This window comes from Salvelinus namaycush, chromosome 11, assembly GCF_016432855.1.
Source record: "Salvelinus namaycush isolate Seneca chromosome 11, SaNama_1.0, whole genome shotgun sequence".
NCBI classification, from domain to species: domain Eukaryota; kingdom Metazoa; phylum Chordata; class Actinopteri; order Salmoniformes; family Salmonidae; genus Salvelinus; species Salvelinus namaycush.
The window spans coordinates 12,195,881-12,214,845 of NC_052317.1; the positions used below are offsets into that span (position 1 = coordinate 12,195,881).

An 18,965-nucleotide genomic window follows, 5' to 3' on the forward strand; every position below is an offset into this window, starting at 1 on the left:
AACCATTGAAGGGTTTTGATTTTCATTATAATCATATTTTTGACTTTGATCGTATTCCATTACAGACTCTGTCATCAAGGACGACACATTTGAGGTGATGATGCAGATTGACTGTGAGGTCATGGACACCAAGATCCTCCACATCAAAACCTCCAGCATCCCAGAGATCCTACGCGCCAACACCACTGACTTCCAATCCACCCATGCCAACGGAAAGGCATCAGCATCGGTTGGTGTTCTATCAGACTCTGCCTGATATTGGCCTCACCTAAAAGGCCTGGCAATCTAAAAACCTATCATTTTACCAACCTTTTGGTGTATTTAATAAACTGTGACAAAAAAGTAGCCTTGTCTTCCTCTCTGGAAATGTTTAGCATCAGATTCACACATCCTCTGTATTCCACAAGTCCCTGTGCCTCAGATGTTCCAAATCTATTACGACTTTTTAAAGAAGTTGTCCAGCAACTGTTTACTTCCATATTGCTTGGTTTAGAGCGTCTGGTTCATGTTAAATGGACAGAATGCCAATGCAGGCATCTACTGTAGGTATTTTGGTAGAATGAATAGTGGACTTAAAGTTGAACCCTTTGGTAACCTTCACTGTCTTGACCCTACTGCTATAGCATTCTTTTAGATGAGCAAAAATTGAACTAAATTGAAAATAGCTTAATATAAAACATATTAATTGATTCTGGACCCTATTGATGGAATTAAGCCATGTTAACAAGATATATTGCACATACTTAAAAGTGAATAGACCTATCCTGTGATGTTATGCTTGTTGCTTTTTAAAGCCATGTTGGTGAGTGAGCAAAATGAGACATTCAAACAATTATACGCAAGACTCATTTGTATGTATCATACAAACATCATGTAACTGTGAGATGTGGCCGTTATTTGCATTATTTGAAATGTGTAAAATGAGGGTGTAATAATTACCTAATTTTCTTTGAGTTGCTTGAAGGTTTATCATGGTGTTTGCAGTACCTTTTAAAAGGGTTTTCTGAAATAAAACCATGGACAGTAACAAGTCCTAATATTGATGACTTGTTTGTGTGTCAGCATTCATGTTTGAATGCATATTTTATTAACAGTTTTATTTTTAATTAAAGTATATACAACATACACTTTAAACTTCTAACAAGCAGTAAGAAAATACCTTGTCTTGCTTCGCTGAATGATCTTGCCTGCTGCCCTTTGGGCAGTTAAAGACCGTGACCATTATATAAAATACAACATGCGCCGGGACAACACGGGAGCCATTTTGAGCAATAAAAGACAGAGCACCAAAATGTGAATTATACAGTACAACACAAAGGCCCTGTAGACTGCTCTACAATCCACTAAGGCAATTTTTTTATATATTTAAAAAAAACTTTTATACAAAAAAAGTGCTGGTCCCTTTTTATTTTATCACTACTCCACGGCTTTTAATATGCAAATATAACATCGTAGGTCACCTGGTGACCGTTGTCCCATGCGTACAGCTTTTTGTCCTTGGGGTTGTAGTCGATTTGCGTTGTGTACGTGTAGTTGTTGGTGAACGGTAATCTGGGGATCATCTGGGTGTGTGTGTGCGTGTCATAGGCGTAGGATATATTGGCGTGGATACGCTCAAAGTTGTCCACCGCGTACAGGACGCCACAGATGACAAAGGAGTTTCCGTAGAAGTGTCTCCTCAGGCCTGTTCTGAACGTACTCTGGAGGCTGAGGTCAGCCGGGTTCACACGGTTTAGCATGATTACTTCCTGGTGGAAGCCCTCCTCGTCCAGCGCAGGGTACACCAACCACAGGCCGCTCTCGTCCACCCCAAAGTCGATGTCCGAGTGTCCTCGCCACCTCCAGGAGGTGTCCTCCTCCTCCTCGAACACTGCGTCATGCAGCGTTGTCCAGGCCGCAACGTAGCGTAGACGCAAGTCAAACTTGATGATGTCACGGGAGAAGGCCCTGTTGTAGTAGAAGGCTCCGTTGTATACGACGTGACCCGTGCCGATCCAGTTGTACGGCAGCTTGTAGGAATTGGTGAAGCGTCCTGACAGGAAACAAGACAATGCAGAAATAAGAGTATTCTTTATACTGAGCAATGCACATCACACGAATCAAATTCCACCATTACATGAATCTATTGCCATGTTTGTCTTGTAATCTTGGCACCCAGAACCTAAACAGCTACTCGGTTTTGGGACTAGTCAATTGTGAGAATACCTTTTTTGAAGGTGTCCATGTCGCGGAATTCCAGTAGGTTGTTGCCATAGTAGTAGTTGGTGACATAGATTAAATTTCCGTTGCCCTTCGGGTCCTTCATCCAGGCACCTTCCTTCCGGCCGTAGGTATTATGGGTCACTGGGTCAGAGATGGTGGCCAGAGTGTCTTTGCACAGGCCTGTTAGTAAACATACAGAGATAAAGACAACATATGTACTTTCCTCGAGTATTTAAAGATCGAAAAATTAACACTATTTTCCACCAGAAAAGAGTATCAAATTAAAATGTGACTTTGGAAAATCAAATACCCCATCAACCAAAGATATGTTTTTACCAGGGACTTTAGGGGTCGCCGAGGGAACCTCTGAGTGGCCCTCTGTCCAGCTGATGTGATGCTTGGGTCTGGGCGCACTAGTCACCTTGCTTGTCGGGGCTGTGGTGCTGTTGACATTTTGCAGTGCAGTGGTTGGAGACGTGGTCAAAACAGACACGGTTTCAGGTTTTGTAGTGGTCGCTGGTTGAGTGGTGGTTGTGGTAGTCGCTGGTTGAGTGGTGGTTGTGGTAGTCGCTGGTTGAGTGGTGGTTGTGGTAGTCGCTGGTTGAATGGTGGTTGTGGTGGTCGCAACCGTTGTGTTAGTGTTTGTTTGAATGGTGGTGGTGGTCGGGATGGAAACAGTGGTTGATGGTGTCCCGGTAGCTCCAGGGGCAGATGTAATGGGATTCCTTTGGGGACTAGTGGCTGTTTTGGGGGTGTCAGTCGCCTGGTCATCTGGGTTCCCCTTCCTGTCTTGGGATGCAGGTGTTGGGGGGCCTGCCACAGGTCTGGGTTGTGTGGGTCTCAGTAGCTGGTCATCGATGAGTAGGTCCATGGAACCATCACCGCTCAGGACTTCCTCTGCTGCTGGTGGTGAATGAGCAGCACAAAGGTTTTAAGAAGCATTTACACCAATATACTCAAGAAGCCTCTCCAATGTCCTATTAAAAACCCAGAACAAAACATGTCTATAGGCATAGCCCCAATGTAGAGACCCCCCCCTAAAAAAAGAAGCCTATAACACTAAAATCAATGGGAAGATTTGCTGTATGTTCTGAACTGGATGGACTACTGCTATGTTAGTTATTCTAGTATTATGTCCAGTATATAAATTGACTTACTGAGCTCTTCACCGGCTCCATCGTCCACTGTGTTGGCCTTGTAGAAGGTCACCCCTCTGATGACCATGCCGTTGGGCCCCACCTTGCCTTTCAGGGGCCACTGGGGCTCCTCCCTGTCCTCTGGCTGGCTCCTCTTCAGCATGGGCCTGGTGGCCCCCTGGCCCTTGGCCCCCACGTAGCGCTCCTCATACTTCTTCTTTAGGAGGATCCAATCACAAAGGACCAAATCACATGTGTTATCGTAAAGCTTTTAGTGAGACAACTGTACTATACATGTTGAATTGTAACTACACAATACATTCTTAGCAACCATTTGTTTGTTGCATGGCAGTAAAGGTTTCTGTTTCTGATTCTTAATTGTAATACTAGGCTACAAATGCTATGGTTTTGATCGCATTGGTTTTGTGAAAATGAATGCAGTCGAGGTTCAAAGTAAGACGATCATTTTAAGTCATTGTTTTCTGGGCTGTCTGGAAACTGTTGTAGTCAAGAACCCAGACTAGTTTGGATCTCGCCACTGTACTAAAGACGCTGCCAGGCTACTGGCTACCTTAATCCCTCGCCATCGTTTCCACTCTAAATCTGGAGTGACTGACAGCCTTGGTTACCTCTGTGTTAGCATAGTGTGTGTGTGCGCGTTACCTCTGTGTTAGCATAGGCTGCAGCCGTATCCTTCTGCAGGGACGGCTCCAGCTCAGTTAGACGTTTTCTCTTTTCCATCCTCTGCTGTGCTCTTCTCTCCTTCTCTCTCTCATTCTCCTCACTAGAGCAGCTCCTCACACTCACTTTCTCCTTCTCCGTGTGGTTACGAGAAAAGGTCTGGACACCGACAGAGGCAAAGGAAAAGGGTGAGAAGCCAGTACCACAACCACAGACTTTAAGGTATATAAGCTATGACTGTGAAATGCCTATGAGTGTCAGTATACAAACCTTTTCTATATTGTCAACCCTGTTGAGAAGTTTAGTTGTAACTGAGTGTAACTTTAACAGATCCATCCCGTAAAACGCTCCCTCCAGTAACTCCATTATTGTTGAGAGCTGTAAAAGCAAGATCACGGTAGTCAGAATAATCACAGTACATCTTTCCATGTTATTTTAGTTGTAAAGTCTTACTGTCATGTATGCCGTATTCAATAACCGCTTATGATGTGGACATTTCCATCAGATCAAGTACAGTTTGAGGAAATATTCCACTGGAAAGGACATGCGGTAACTCCTTGTTTGATAAAGATAATACGCAGACGGGGGTTGTTTTAAGAAGGAAGCCGTGTGGTGTTGTCTCCCCTCAGAGAGATGCAGGCGCTTGTGTATTACCTTGATGTCATCTTTCCCCGCCTCCTGCAGCTTCTTGAACCTGTAATCTCCCTCGCAGGGATTCAGAGCAGAGGGCGGGGCTATGCATGCACACTTTTTACAATTGGGCCCCGATGTCACAGTCTCCACTGTGTAAAAGTCTTCGGCCTTTGCTGCACCCTCCTCTATCCGCCTGCAGGCACTTCTGCTCAGGGGTCTGACAATACATTTACAGCGACAGTCAGAGCCTTCCGACAGCGTTTTCACTTTGTCATAATCACCCAGCAGCTACAATGGAGAAGAGATGGGTAGAGCATGGGTAGTCCACCAATGAAGGAGCACAGCATTACACAATTCACACAGACACATGCATTGTTGCAATTTCTTATAAGATATAAGTAACTATTTAAATGGATTACTTATATGGAACAACACAGCATATTCATGAGAATGCATACATTTAGTCCTACATAGGAAAAACCACCATCTCATCTCTCAGATACCAAATACTCTATGCACATTGCACATTGAAAATGGTTTAATGACTAAGAATCGACTAATGTAGAAAAAATACTGTTTTAAAAAAAAAATCACTTACAAAGTAACTACCAAGCAGACCGGGAACATTCACAGGACATTAGCTAACATTCCCATAAAGTTCCAGTTAGGATTTTATCTAACATTAGGATGAAAACATCCCAAAAACATTCCAATTATGTTTTTGATAACAAAATGTTTTTTTCCTTCCCAGAATTAAAAAAATATATATATATATTTGGAATGTTATGCACAACATCTGTAACAACCATTGCAGAACATTCCCCTACGGTTCTTATTAGGTTTCCAGGTAATGTATTAACAAAATGGGTTCTGGGAATGTTCTTGCAACATCAGGCAAATAATTTATACAAACATTGCATAATCATCAGCACAGCTGGACCGTTTTTGTGTTATACGTTTTGGGGCAACCTAATGAATGTTCTGGGAACGTTCACAGAACCAGTTTTGGTTTGCTGGGTAAAACAACCACCTTCAATTTATCGCATCGCAGATGCTTTATGGTTCATAGCAAAACGCCAATACTGACTATAATGGCAATGCTCTTTGTGCATGTGTAATTACGCATGATAAGTGCTCAACATAATAGTTAAACTTTTCCCAGGCCAGTACTCATAGACGATGAAGTATCAATTATTAATATTCTATAGTCGAAAGTTATGAATTATAATGCTTGAGAAAATGCCATTTTCTTCCTCGCCCCTGTGATTAAATGTCGCACCTGGCTTTGTATAGGTAGGCTATGCGTAAAACTAGCCTGTCAATCCGAACAAATCCAGAGCGAGGTCGTAAATACCTGAGTTAAAACGTTCTCCTGGTTGTCCATCTCATCATCCAGAAGTGGTCCCTCGGTTTGTTCTAGTTGCTCTTTAATTCCATCATGGACATCTGTCAGAGAGTTCTCCATCACATCGCTGGATGCGACTGGTGCCCAAGTGAGGGCGATGGCGCACCACAACAGGAGCAATAGCTGCAACCTAGACATCATCATCTAAATTACCCGGTGCCCAATTGAGACGTTGCCAATCAAAAAAGTATGCCTTTGAAACGATCTGCAGCGAATTCTAAAAGAAATCAACTAGTTTGAAATATCAACATTTTATAAGAAAATGTCCATGGTTAAAGAAAATGTCTGTGATCTTTCAATCGAAATGAATCCGAAATTAATTTTGAATCCTCTCAGGTGAAAAGTATTGTGTTGCCTTCGCTGTAAGTGATAGGTATGATGCCTGTTGATAGTTGGAGGTGAATGAACATGGTTGGTTATGGATAGATGGGAAGGACTTGACCATATTGGATACAGGGTGGAGTCTGTCCCACAGATTGGATGTGAAACAATAACGTTAGAAGGGATGTTCTTTCTTTTTAATTGTATACCCCCATCTAAACTGTCGCCTAAATGCCTCGTTTGGCCCTTGGGAAATGTTTGAGTGAATTCATTTAAATTCCTGGCGAGTAGGGTATTGTTATAGGTGATTTTATTCTATGGACCGCAAACTAACTCATCACATACGTTGCTGCCTAGTCACTTTAGCCTTACATTTTTTGTCATTTAGCAGACTCTCTTATCCAGCGCGACTTACAGGAGTAGTTAGGGTTAAGTGCCTTGCTCAAAGGCACATCATCAGATTTTTAACCTAGTCGACTTGCAGATTCAAACCTGCGACCTTTGTTACTGGCCCAACGCTTTTAACCGCTAGGCTACCTGCCGCCCTACCTATATGAACATATCTCCCTAAATGTCCTCATGCCCATTGACTCGGTATAGCCAAGTTATCATTACTCATTGTGTATCTATTCCTCCTATTATTATTTGTATATTATTTTTTATATTTTTCTCTCTGCATTGTTGGGAAGTAAGCATTTCACTGTTAGTCTACACATGTTGTTTATGAAGCATGTGACGTATAACATTTTATTCGATTTTGATTTAAAATCATAAAAGCTCATAAATCGGACCTACTTTGAGTTTAGGCTATTTTTGGTGGAAATAAAGGGAAAATGTGTGAGGGTAAGTCTTACCCGATGGAGAACCTTACGCGATAGCGCCATCCAGGGGATTACTCCTGTCAGCATCGTTTTATGTCATGGAAATTATTCTACCAACATTCCAGCAATGTGGGAATTAAGATAAGTGAGTATTATTCTTCATATATTCTTTAGTGAACAGCCATAATACAGGGTGTATTTCATAATAATGACAATATTGTATGTTTTACTTGCAACAGACTTTTGATTCTCTTGTTTTGGGTTAATGAACTCTTGTTTCTCAAATCATATAATGTCAGGGGGCCAGAAACAGTCATGTATTTTCATGTAATTTCATCTCACCTTTGCTCCAACTAAGACACTTTATTCTGTGTTCTAGTTCTAAAAGTGTATCTTAAAAATAGAATAGAACAGCCTGGTCTCATAGACTAGCCATAACAAAAATAAACAAAAATCCGGGACACTCAAATGAGTATGGTATGTTACGTTTGGTATGGTTACATAAGACATAGGGTTACTTAACGCAAAAGCCAACACATAACGCAACCCAAAGGTTGTGTGTTGGAATCTCATCACGGACAAGTTTAGCTAGTTAGCAACTTTGCAACTACTTAGTACTTTTATAGCTACTTTGCAACTACTTAGCATGTTAGCTAACTCTTCCCCTAACCCTAGCCCAACCTCAACCCTTTAACCGAACTCCTAACCCTAACATCACTGAGCCTCTCACATTAAACAACCGTCTTTCCTGTAGTTGTTTCTCTTTCCAACGTAGTGGTGCGCACACTAAACAATGTGGCACAGACAGCGGTCACACAATACAAAATTTTTCATTTGATCGTGAGGATTCTCGATACCACACAGTCTCGCGAAAACAATGATGTGATGACGTGATTAGATTGGTAACGTAGCTAGAACGAGCTGTGGCTCAAAGCAGCCTCAAACGTTTTCAGTCAGACATTCACGCTTGCCATACAGAGTTGAAATATCTAGCCAATACATTTTTTATTGAATAACATTGCTTGTGAACTTCAGAGCTGTATTGATTTGACACTTTGGCTTTGGTTAAAAAGTACACCTGCATATTAGTAGTAGTCATCGCTCTTGCTCGATAGTCTACACATTCTGGGTGATGCAATACAACGTCATCATCTTTGGCTTCTTCTCTGGCGAGCTCTCATTGGCTACTGCTGATCACCGTTCTCAACTTGTCGTTGCACATCTCACACTACAAGAGCATTTGCACATTTTGTGCAGATAAAATCAGACATTTTAAAATATTGGAACGTCTGGGATGGCTTGGTAAACTTCAGATTGTGTCTCTACGGCCATGCGCCTGAATAGGCAATGACATTGGGGATTTTGTCTCCAATCTCAAAAACTTGTCTGGGACATTTAAATCAGGGCCAAGGTCGTGTAGTGTATGCCTGGCTTATCCCTAACCTTAACCTTAACCCTAACCTTAAACCCTAACCTTAACCCTTACCTTAAACCCTAACCAAACTCCTAGCCAAGCTAACGTTAGCCACAACAAATTGAAATTCGTAACATACTGTATCATACGTATTGCAAATTCGTAATGTATTATACGAATTGTAATTCGTGACATATCATACGAATTGCATTTTGCAACGTATCATACGAAATGGAGGATTGACATCCACAAACGAATACATGCCATACCAAACGTAACATATCATACTAATATGAGTGTCCTGGATTTTCATTTACTATGCTACGGCTACCCAGGTTGTCCAGGTTGAATAGAAAGATTCAATAGTATGCGCACTTAAAAAAATATAAAAATACTCTCTCAAACTACTCAAACCAGTTACAATAACCTCATCACCCTCTGAAAATGGCGCCAACAGACACGGTCACCCTGTTTTTAGCTCGTTTTTTGGGGAGTGTTATTTCTTACATTATTTGTTCAGAACGTTTCTTATATTATTACCTACAGCCGGAAATAACTTTTGGATATTAGATTGCCGGTCACTCACCAGAAATTCATGCAGAAATTTGACTTACCTGATCTGGATCCTTTGTTTGAACTTCCTGAGGGAGCTCTAGTCATCCCAGGGGCTGCGACAAAAAACAGTCACCAGAGAAGAGGTCGAAGGAGTGGGGCCCTAGTCAGACTCAGGCATACCATCCACCACTTCCGAGTTTATTACTCGCTAAAGTTCAGTCCCTGGACAATAAAGTAGACAAGCTCAGGGCAAGGATCACCTTCCAGATAGACATCAGGGACTGTAACATATGTTTTACGGAATCATGGATCTCTCCGGATATATTGTTCTCTGTCCATTGCGTGGACAGGAAGAAAGAACTGTCCGGAAAAAAGAAAGGCGGAGAGGTTTGTTTCATGATTAACAACTCATGGTGTGATTGTGGTAATGTACAGGAACTCAAGTCCATTTGATCTCCCAATCTGGAATACCTCACCATCAAATGTCGACCGCATTACCTCCCAATACATTTTTTGGGGTCATCATTACTGCCCTGTATATTCCCCTCCAAGCCGACACCGCAACGGCTCTCAAGGAACTACACTGGACTGTGTGCAAACTGGAAACCACATATCCTGAGGCCGCATTTATTGAAGCTGTGGACTTTAATAAAGGAAATCAGAGGAAGTTCTAACAACACATCTCCTGTGCGCTCTCCCTTTGACAAATCAGATCACGCCTCCATTCTGCTCCTTTCCACCTATAGGCAGAAACTTAAACAAGAAGCTCCCGTGGTATAGACTGTTCAACGTTGGTCAGACTAATTGGAATCAATGCTTCAAGATTGTTTTGATCACACGGACTGGGAAATGTTCTGGGTCACCTCTGAGAATAGCATTGACATATACAATGCCTCGGTGACGGGGTTCATCAGGAAGTGCATAGAGGATGTTGTCCCCATTGTGATGATTAGAACTTATCCACACCTAGGTAGCATTCGCGCGCAAAACTGGGAACATGGACGTGTACAAAATAAAGGTCTTCATGGATTCACCTGTACCCAAATACCCAAGACCCGATCTGGGACCTGAGCGGGTCCGGATCCAGAATTCTAAATAATGTCACGGGTCGGGGTCGGATCTGATATGATTATCACGGGTCTCGGGTATGTGTAATTGTAACTGACTTGTCCGGAAGGACCCACATTTTTTCACATTTTGTTACATTACAGACTTATTCTAAAATGGATTACATAAAAACTATTCCTCATCAATCTACATGTAAATATCACGTTTACAGAACTATTCAGACCCTTTACTCAGTACTTTTTTGAAGCACCTTTCGCAGCAATTACAGCCTTGAGTCTTCTTGGGTATGATGCTACAAGCTTGGCACACCTGTAGTTGGAGAGTTTCTCCCATTCTTCTCTGAAGATCCTCTCAAGCTCTGTCAGGTTGGATGGGGAGCGTTGCTGCACAGCTATTTTACAGTCTCTCCAGAGATGTTTGATCGGGTTCAAGTCCTGGCTCTGGCTGGGCCACTCAAGGACATTCAGAGACTTGTCCCGAAGCCACTCCTGCATTGTCTTGGCTGTGTGCTTAGTAGGGTCATTGTCCTGTTGGAAGGTGAACCTTCGTCCCAGTCCTAGGTCCTGAGCACTCTGGAGCAGGTTTTCATCAAGGATCTCTCCATTAGTTTTTCCCTTGATCCTGACTAGTCTCCCAGTCCCTGCCGCTGAAAAACATCCCCACAGCATGATGCTACCACCACCATGCTTCACCGTAGGGATGGTGCCAGGTTTCCTCCAGACGTGACGCTTGGCCTTCAGGCCAAAGAGTTCAATCTTGGTTTTATCAGACCAGAGAATCTTGTTTCTCATGGTCTGAGAGTCCTTTAGGTGCCTTTAGGCAAACTCCAAGTGGGCTGTCATGTGCCTTTTACTGAGGAGTGGCTTCCATCTGGCCACTCTACCATAAAGGCCTGATTGGTGGAGTGCTGCACAGATGGTCGTCTGTCTGGAAGGTTCTCCCCTCTCCACAGAGGAACTCTGGAGCTCTGTCAGAGTGTCCATCAGGTTCTTGGTCACCTCCCTGACCAAGGCCCTTCTCAACTGATTGCTCAGTTTGGCCAGGTGGCCAGCTCTAGGAAGAATCTTGGTGGTTCCTAACTTCTTCCATTTAAGAATGATGGAGGCCAGTTTGCTTCCAAACTTCTTCTCGGAAAAAGGGAAGGGGTCTGAATACTTTCCGAATGCACTATAGATCCGAACACAACTGCTAAAGTAGAGAGAGAGAAATATCGGCTGTATTTTTATATTTTGAAAGTTATATTGATGGTGTATTTATTTGAAGGATCGGTATGATGTGCAATTAATGTGAAATTAATATGGTTGATTTTTAAGGTTAGGAAGAAGTGCAGTGTATAGTGCCATTTTTTAGGATGTCTATATAAATGAATTGTCACGCCCTGACCGTAGAGAGCTTTTTTATGTCTCTATTTTGGTTTGGTCAGGGTGTGATTTGGGTGGGCATTCTATGTTCATTTTCTATGTTTTGTATTTCTTTGTGTTTGGCCGGGTGTGGTTCTCAATCAGAGGCAGCTGTCTATCGTTGTCTCTGATTGAGAATCATACTTAGGTAGCTTTTTCCCACATGGTTTTTGTGGGTAGTTATTTTCTGTTTAGTGTTTTGCACCTTACAGGACTGTTTCGGTTTCATTTATTCTCTTGTTATTTTGTTATAGAGTTCAGTGTAAATAAAAAACATGAACACTTACCACGCTGCGCTTTGGTCCGACTACTCTTCTTCAGACGACGAAAACCGTTACATGAATGTATTTTTGGTTGTTTGTAATTTTGTCTTGCCTTTTAATCATTATATATATTGTTTTTACCATCAAAGACCACTTTGGAAACAAGCGTTTTAATTCATACTTTCAAGGGATTTCCTCTGGGTCCACATTGTACATTTTGTTGTATATGTCTGTTACCCAAAATGAATAATATTCAATATATCTTGAAAACTTGATTGTTGACATGCAAAACATTTTGGGGCTATATCAACACTGGCTACCAAAAGGTATTTTTTAGGTAGAGTTTTCCATTAATAATGTTTATGTACTTTAAAAATGTACAGTATATACTGTATTCTAGTCATTGAACACTGGTCACTTTAATAATGTTGACATATTGTCTTACCCACTTTATATGTATTTATATACTGTATTATACTGATGGCTCATCCTATATAACTACTGCGCACACCTTTTTAAAATGTATTTGAGACATTTTTACCTCCTTTTTCACCCAAATTTCATGATTTCGATCTTGTCTCATCGCTGCGACTCCCCAACAGGCTCGGGAGAGGCGAAGATTGTCATGCGTCCTCCGAAACATGACCCGCCAGCCGCACATTTTAAAACCCACTCGCTTAACCCGGAAGCCAGTTGCACCAATGTGTAGGAGAAAACACCTTTCAACTGACAACCGAGTCAGCCTGCAGGCACCCGGCCCACCACAAGGAGTTGCAAGAGCGCAATGAGACAAGTAAAGTCCCCCCCCCGGGCTAAACTCTCTCCTAACCCGGACGACACTGGGCCAATTGTGCGCCTCTCTATGGGACTCTCACGGCCGGTTGTGACACAGCCTGGGATCAAACCCCAGGCTGTAGTGAGGCCACAACACTGCAATGCAGTGCCGTAGACCGCTGCGCCACTCGGGAGGTCTTGTACACACCTTTTCTATTCATATACTATGTATATATATATATTTATATTCCGTTCTCTGACATTGTTCATTCTGATATTTCTTAATTGCTTAATTTTTATGGATTCTTTGTGTATGGTTTTAAACATTTTTATTGCTAGATATTATTATTGCACTGTTGGAGCTAGAAACACAAGCATTTCGCTGCACCTGTGTTAACAACTGCAAATCTGTGTACGAGACCAATAAACTTTGATTTGATTTGAAGGATAGTTCTCGTGGTTGAGTAATACTTGATTGATAATTCCCTGTGCTATGGAATGCGCATATGTCAGTGTTTATTTAAGTGTGAGAGGTGCAGATCCGTGTTGCTTGGCACCCCTCATTCAAAGCTATTAGAACAACAGTCTATTGTGTAGGTACAGAGCCCTCCAGCAGTATGTGGCAGGGAGGTTGACGTTGTTGCTTTGACACACACCTACAGCTATGCCACAGCCGCTAGAGGTCCTCTTTAATGGGTACCTGTGTGAGTGAAATCACAGATCTTTTTTGTTTCAAAGGTGCCTGTAATATTATGGAGACGTGCCAGGGAGTGCAGATACTGATCTGAGGGATACTATTTTCTTTTATCATTGGGGTTGGGGAACTTTGAAGAAAAGTAGGAAATTAACTGTGTATAAGTCAGCATAGGAGGTTTAGAGTTGTTTGTTGAGTATAACGTCTTATTGATTTACCGCTTTCCTTTTAGTAGTAATAAAAAAGTAATATACCATGGGAAGATTTTGAATCTGATAACAGACACAGATTGTAGAGTTTGTGGTAGCTAATAATGGTCAGCCGAACACATGTCCAAAGATTTGTTTTAGGACTGTTTTAAATTTGATACAGTTCCCTTTCCTCCCCCAACAACTTTGAACATTATAGATTACTTTTAAGTAAAATCTTCTGCATGGTATTCCATATGATGTGTTCAGTGAACCACACGTATAGTGAATTCCTAAAAGAGGGATTCTGACAGGAAAGTTTTTTTGGGGTGAAACGTCTGAACATGCCTCTCCAGTCAAACCTCTATATTTACGGTAACACAAGAACAAGCTTGCATTATCCTAGGTGGTATACTATTGTCTGGTTGGAGTTCAGATGGGATGGTGCAACCATGGGAAAGATATTCAGCAGATTAGCTAAAGGGGAAATCTCCTGCAATCTGTTCCTTAAAGAGACCTCATCAAAGCCCTCCATAAATATTACATTGGCCTCTAGGTAAGACCTTCTGTGAGGGAGCATTAAATAATTCACATACAATGATAACCTTAACTAATACAAAACATACAAATAAGTCCCCCTTGTCTTCTCTTGTGTTTTCAACTCCCTCTTCTTACATCGCTCCATATGGAACAGCTTATACACATTGATGGAAACATGGAGAGATTTGGCCAGAAAAGCAAGTGAAACATAGCTGCGGGCGTTATTTCCAGTTGTTGGGGCTGGGTTTGATTTCCATAAGACTATTTAGTAGAATATACCGTTTTCATAGATTTTCGGCTTTAAGTGGAACAGTTGTTGGGGTTTCTATTCAATCAAAGTCCGTAACCATGTTTCCTGAGGAAGACAAAAGCAACATTCTTCGAGAACTGAGAGAATGAATGCGAGTTTAAGTTTGTGTAATCAATAACATAATGTAAACAGTATAATATATGTTTGAGACAAAATAAACTTCATGGCATATTCATTCAAACATGCTTTCAAACAGCATGGGAATAATAATATTTAGCCTTTGCTGTGGAACTCTAACCACTTTTGACTGGCATTAGAAAAGTTGGTCTTGTACTGTATATGCTATGCATTGTTCACTCATTGCCAGAAACATTGTGTCTGTGTTTATAGGATTTGTAAGACATTATTTTCTTGAAAAGACCAGGACAAAGAGGATATGCTCTCCAGGAAACGTAATGTTGCTTGCATAACCCCGGCTCTCTGATATTATAAGTGAGATATTTCACTGTAGGATTCCCCAGAATCTCTAAGTAGCTCGAAGAACCAATCATACCCGTCTGTCGCCCGCCCTCTGGTCATTCTTGAGCATGCCAAACGTCCTCACACTCTTGCGAGTAGAGGAATGTGGTGAGATATCTCACTCATATCAGAGAACCAAGGTTACACAAGTAACCTTACGTTCTCTTTCAATTATTTGTTTCTATCTCACTGTGGGTTATGGCTAACTCCAATATCGCACATGCTCTCTGAAGCCAGGTGGTCTCACATATCAACCCTCAGAGGCCCCAATGAAGGTGCAGTGACATCTAACCGGTAGAACACAATATAAGTGGGGGTGCTGAACAAGCTGCAATCGCAAATCTCCTGTAAGGAGATGCCCTTGCACAGTGCCCAAGATGTAGCCATACCTCTGGTGGAGTGAGCCCTCAGGCCCTCCGGAGGCTGTAACCCCTTGCTATTATAGGCCAATATAAGAGCTTCCACAATACAATGTGACAACCGTTAACGAGAGAGGGGCCTCCCCGGACGACGCTGGGCCAATTGTGCGCCGCTCTACGGGACTCCCAATCACGGCCGGTTGTGATACAGCCTGGAATCGAACCATGGTCTGCATTGACGCCTCTAGCACTGACCACACGCCTTAGACCAAAGCGGCACTCGGGAGCCAAATTGATAGACATAGCAAACAATGCACACTTTGAAGTTATAAACAATGATTAGCCACCAAATGGCGGGACAGAGCGCATTCTGGAGAGAGACGTGCCTTGTGCATCTGAGCCACAATCCCCATATTCTTGGACCGTGGCATCCCCGCAGCCTCCTCAATTGATTAGTCCACTGAGACAGGTGCAAAATAAAATGAAAAAAACATTACAACTAATTTTATTTGTCACATGCGCTGAATACAACAGGTGTAGAACTTACCGTGAAATGCTTACTTGCAAGCCTTTAATCAACACTGCAGTTTTAAGAAAATTAGAGTTAAGAAAATGTTTACTAAATAAAATAAAGTTTTTTTTTTTTAAGTAACACAATAAAATAACAATAATGAGGCTATACTGTATACAGGGGGTACCGGTACTGGTTAGTCGATGTAATTTGTACATGTAGGTAGGTGTAAATTGACTATGCATAGATAATAAACAGCGATTAGCAGCAGTGTAAAAACAAAGGGGGATAGTACAAATAGTTTGGGTGGCCATTTGATTAATTGTTCAGCAGTCTTATGGCTTGGGGGTAGAAGCTGTTAAGGAGCCTTTCGTACCTAGACCTGGTGCTCTGGTACCGCTTGCCGTGCGGTAGCAGAGAGAACAGTCTATGACTTGGGTGACTGGAGTCTTTGACAATTTTTTGGGGCCTTCCTCTGACACAGCCTAGTGTATAGGTCCTGGATGGCAGGAAGCTTGGCCCTCTGTAGCGCCTTACGATTGAATGCCGAGCAGTTGCCATACCAGGCTGTGATGCAACCAGTCAGGATCCTCTTGATGGTGCAGCTGTAGAACTTTTTGAGGATCTGGGGACCCATGCCAAATCTTTTCAGTCTCCTTTCTTGGTGTGTTTGGACCATGATAGTTTGTTGGTGATGTGGACACCAAGGAACTTGAAACTCTCGACCCGCTCCACTACAGCCCTGTTGATGTGAATGGGGGCGTGTTTGGCCCTGCTTTTCCTGTAGTCCACGATCATCTCCTTTGTCTTCCTCACGTTGAGGGAGAGGTTGTTGTCCTAGCAGTAACCTCCTCCCTATAGGCTGTCTCATCATTGTCGGTGATCAGGCCGACCACCGCTGTGTAGTCAGTGAACTTAACGATGATGTTGGAGTCGTGCTTGGCCACGCAGTCGTGGGTGAACAGGGAGAACAGGAGGGGACTAAGTACGCACCCCTGAGGGGCCCCCGTGTTGAGGATCAGCGTGGCAGGTGTGTTGTTGCCTACCCTTACAGGTGTCTGGTGTGCCATAAAAATTGTTATCTATTTGTGAGTGCTTGACAAAAAAATTGTTTCAATACAGACCCCTTTTGTCATACAATATTCCAGACCTTATGAAAGTTGCACAGTATACCCTTAATCTTGTAATAAATCAAATCAAGTCATACATAACTTGACATTTCTGCCATCCATTGTGACATTGTTGGAGGAGAAAGGAGCCATCAACCTTCCAATTAATGGCAATGCATTTCTATAAATGCTATGGTTACACAGTTTCTTCTTATAACAGTCTGCAATATCAACATTTCCAAGCAAACAAAAACAGGGAAAAAGGAGAATCTGTAGACATGCTGAGATAAAATAACATAGTCTTTGCCAGAATTCAGCCAGCCTTCACAAGATCATAACATATGCAAATACAGTATGCCCCCTTTTGTGTTTTACATCTCCAGCAGAGGAAGTACATTTCTGAGTGTGGCATATAGTACGTTCTATGGATGGTCTTAAATTGACGTAATTTATGTCTGGGATTATATGAACATGAATGGGCATTAAAACATATCTGTATCCATTCATCATCATCAATAGTGTCTCCCAGGTCTTCCTTATATTTTTGTTTGACATGTTTTGTGTAATCAGGAAAAGCCTCTATCAACCCTTGATACAGTTTGGAAATCAAGTTTTGAGGTTTGTCAAACTGCCTTAAAATTGTTTCAATCTTTGAAACTTCTGGCTTGTGCAGTGTGTCACACCCTGATCTGTTTCACCTGTCTTTGTGCTTGTCTCCACCTCCCACCAGGTGTCTCCCATCTCCACCCCATTATCCCCTGTGTATTTATACCTGCGTTTTCTGTTTGTCTGTTGCCAGTTCGTCTTGTCCCATTTTGTCCTACCAGCGTGTTCCCGTGTTTCCTGTGCGCTAGTTTTTGTTTTCCTAGTCTTCCCAGTTCTGACCTTTCTGCCTGTCCTAACCCTGATCCTGCCTGCCGTCCTGTACCTGCTTGATTCTGATTTTGGATTACGACTCTTTGCCTGCGTTGACTCACCTTTTGCCTGCCCCTTGTTCGATAATTAACTCTAAACGCGTACTATCCATCTCCTGTGTCTGCATCTGGGTCTTAGCCTGAGCCTTCATACAGTGTTTGTTGCACAGAGAATAAAGTGTTGCATCTGAAAAAGTTATACTCAGCAGTCACAGACTGGTCTTCCCTGGCTGTCTGACCCTGCTGAGACCTCTGTCACCATCTGATCCTGCTAAGACATGATGAGCATAGTGTTGTGTACTGACTGTGCATCATGACAGTGAAGGCTGTAGAGCTGTTTATACCATGTCATTGAGAAGTAGGGAATTACCTACAGTAGGGAAATTGACAGATCAATAACGTTACAATGCTATACTGACTCAAAAAAAAACTCACATTGCGCTGTAAAAAAAACGTTAAAATATCGGTCTTCAATTGTTTGGCCGCTGTTTTCATTGTTTGATTCAGGTCTAGTGTGATTGAGGCAGAAATAACAGCTAAAGGTAGTGAGCTAGCTAACGTTAGCCAACTTTTGGCTAGCTGTAATGGTAGCTACATCAACTGGCAAAAACTAGCCAAGTTAATTTACTCCTGTTGAAACGGGACAAAACATAAGATACAAAACATTTCCATACACACATCTGTTAGATACTTTGATGCCCACTGCGTTGCTGGGGGCTTCCCGTGGATAGCCATGGTGCCAGCAAATTGGCCTCTTCCTGCCACAAAGCCTTGGCTTGTGGAGGGGTAGGCCAGGTAGCCACGATTCCTGGGTCTACGTAGCAGGCAGAAGTTGAAGGCTTCCCTTTCCTTCTTTCAGTTATTATGCATCTCTAGCATCAAGTTGGCCTGGTATGACAGCAGTAGGGACATAACTTTCAACACCTGTGCAGAATGTGCAGAAGACACACAGACCTTTTGGTAGGTGGATGTGAAGAAATGGTCAGTCTTACCAGGTAGAAGTGCCTGTTAGTGACGGAACTGGGGTTGAGGTGGTTAGCCAGTGACGGCTTGACCCCCGGTGGCTTGCTGAGGCCCAGCTCCTCAATGTCCTTGACATTCATGCTTGCAATAAGTCTGGTGTGGACCTTGCCGGTCAAGGGTTTGTCCCAATTGCGCTTGGCTTCCACCATGCAAGCTGGGATAGCTGGGCGGAGATGCATGCCTGG

General features: G+C 42.5%; 2 protein-coding genes across 6 annotated transcripts in view; one reads left to right on the forward strand and one right to left on the reverse strand.

Annotated features, from left to right (window-relative positions):
• Positions 1–1,043, forward strand: part of LOC120055830 (cyclic AMP-dependent transcription factor ATF-6 alpha-like) — a 45,231-nt gene extending 44,188 nt beyond the window's left edge. For all 5 annotated transcript variants that reach the window (XM_039003825.1, XM_039003820.1, XM_039003822.1 and 2 more), the window contains exon 16: positions 66–1,043. In XM_039003825.1, the coding sequence (XP_038859753.1) occupies positions 66–256 (191 nt within the window). In that variant the 3' untranslated portion in view covers positions 257–1,043. The remainder of the gene's footprint in view (positions 1–65) is intronic.
• Positions 1,044–1,059: 16 nt separating this feature from the next.
• Positions 1,060–18,860, reverse strand: LOC120056282 (olfactomedin-like protein 2B). Its single transcript, XM_039004529.1, has 8 exons — positions 18,750–18,860; positions 4,674–4,940; positions 4,290–4,397; positions 4,002–4,178; positions 3,360–3,555; positions 2,539–3,102; positions 2,206–2,382; positions 1,060–2,032 (listed from the first exon to the last, which is right to left on the reverse strand). Exons 1-8 carry the CDS (start codon positions 18,858–18,860, stop codon positions 1,431–1,433), a joined length of 2,202 nt encoding a protein of 733 aa, XP_038860457.1. The 3' UTR covers positions 1,060–1,430.
• Positions 18,861–18,965: the final 105 nt, after the last annotated feature.

Bases quoted from the DNA above. Each gene is read 5' to 3' on its own strand.
- LOC120056282 (XM_039004529.1), bottom strand. From the start codon at position 18,860: ATGAATGTCAAGGACATTGAGGAGCTGGGCCTCAGCAAGCCACCGGGG. The intron at 4,179-4,289 runs GTTTGTATACTG...GTCGGTGTCCAG, and splicing joins GGGTTGACAATATAGAAAAG to ACCTTTTCTCGTAACCACAC. The intron at 3,103-3,359 runs GTAAGTCAATTT...CACCACCAGCAG, and splicing joins TGGAGCCGGTGAAGAGCTCA to CAGAGGAAGTCCTGAGCGGT.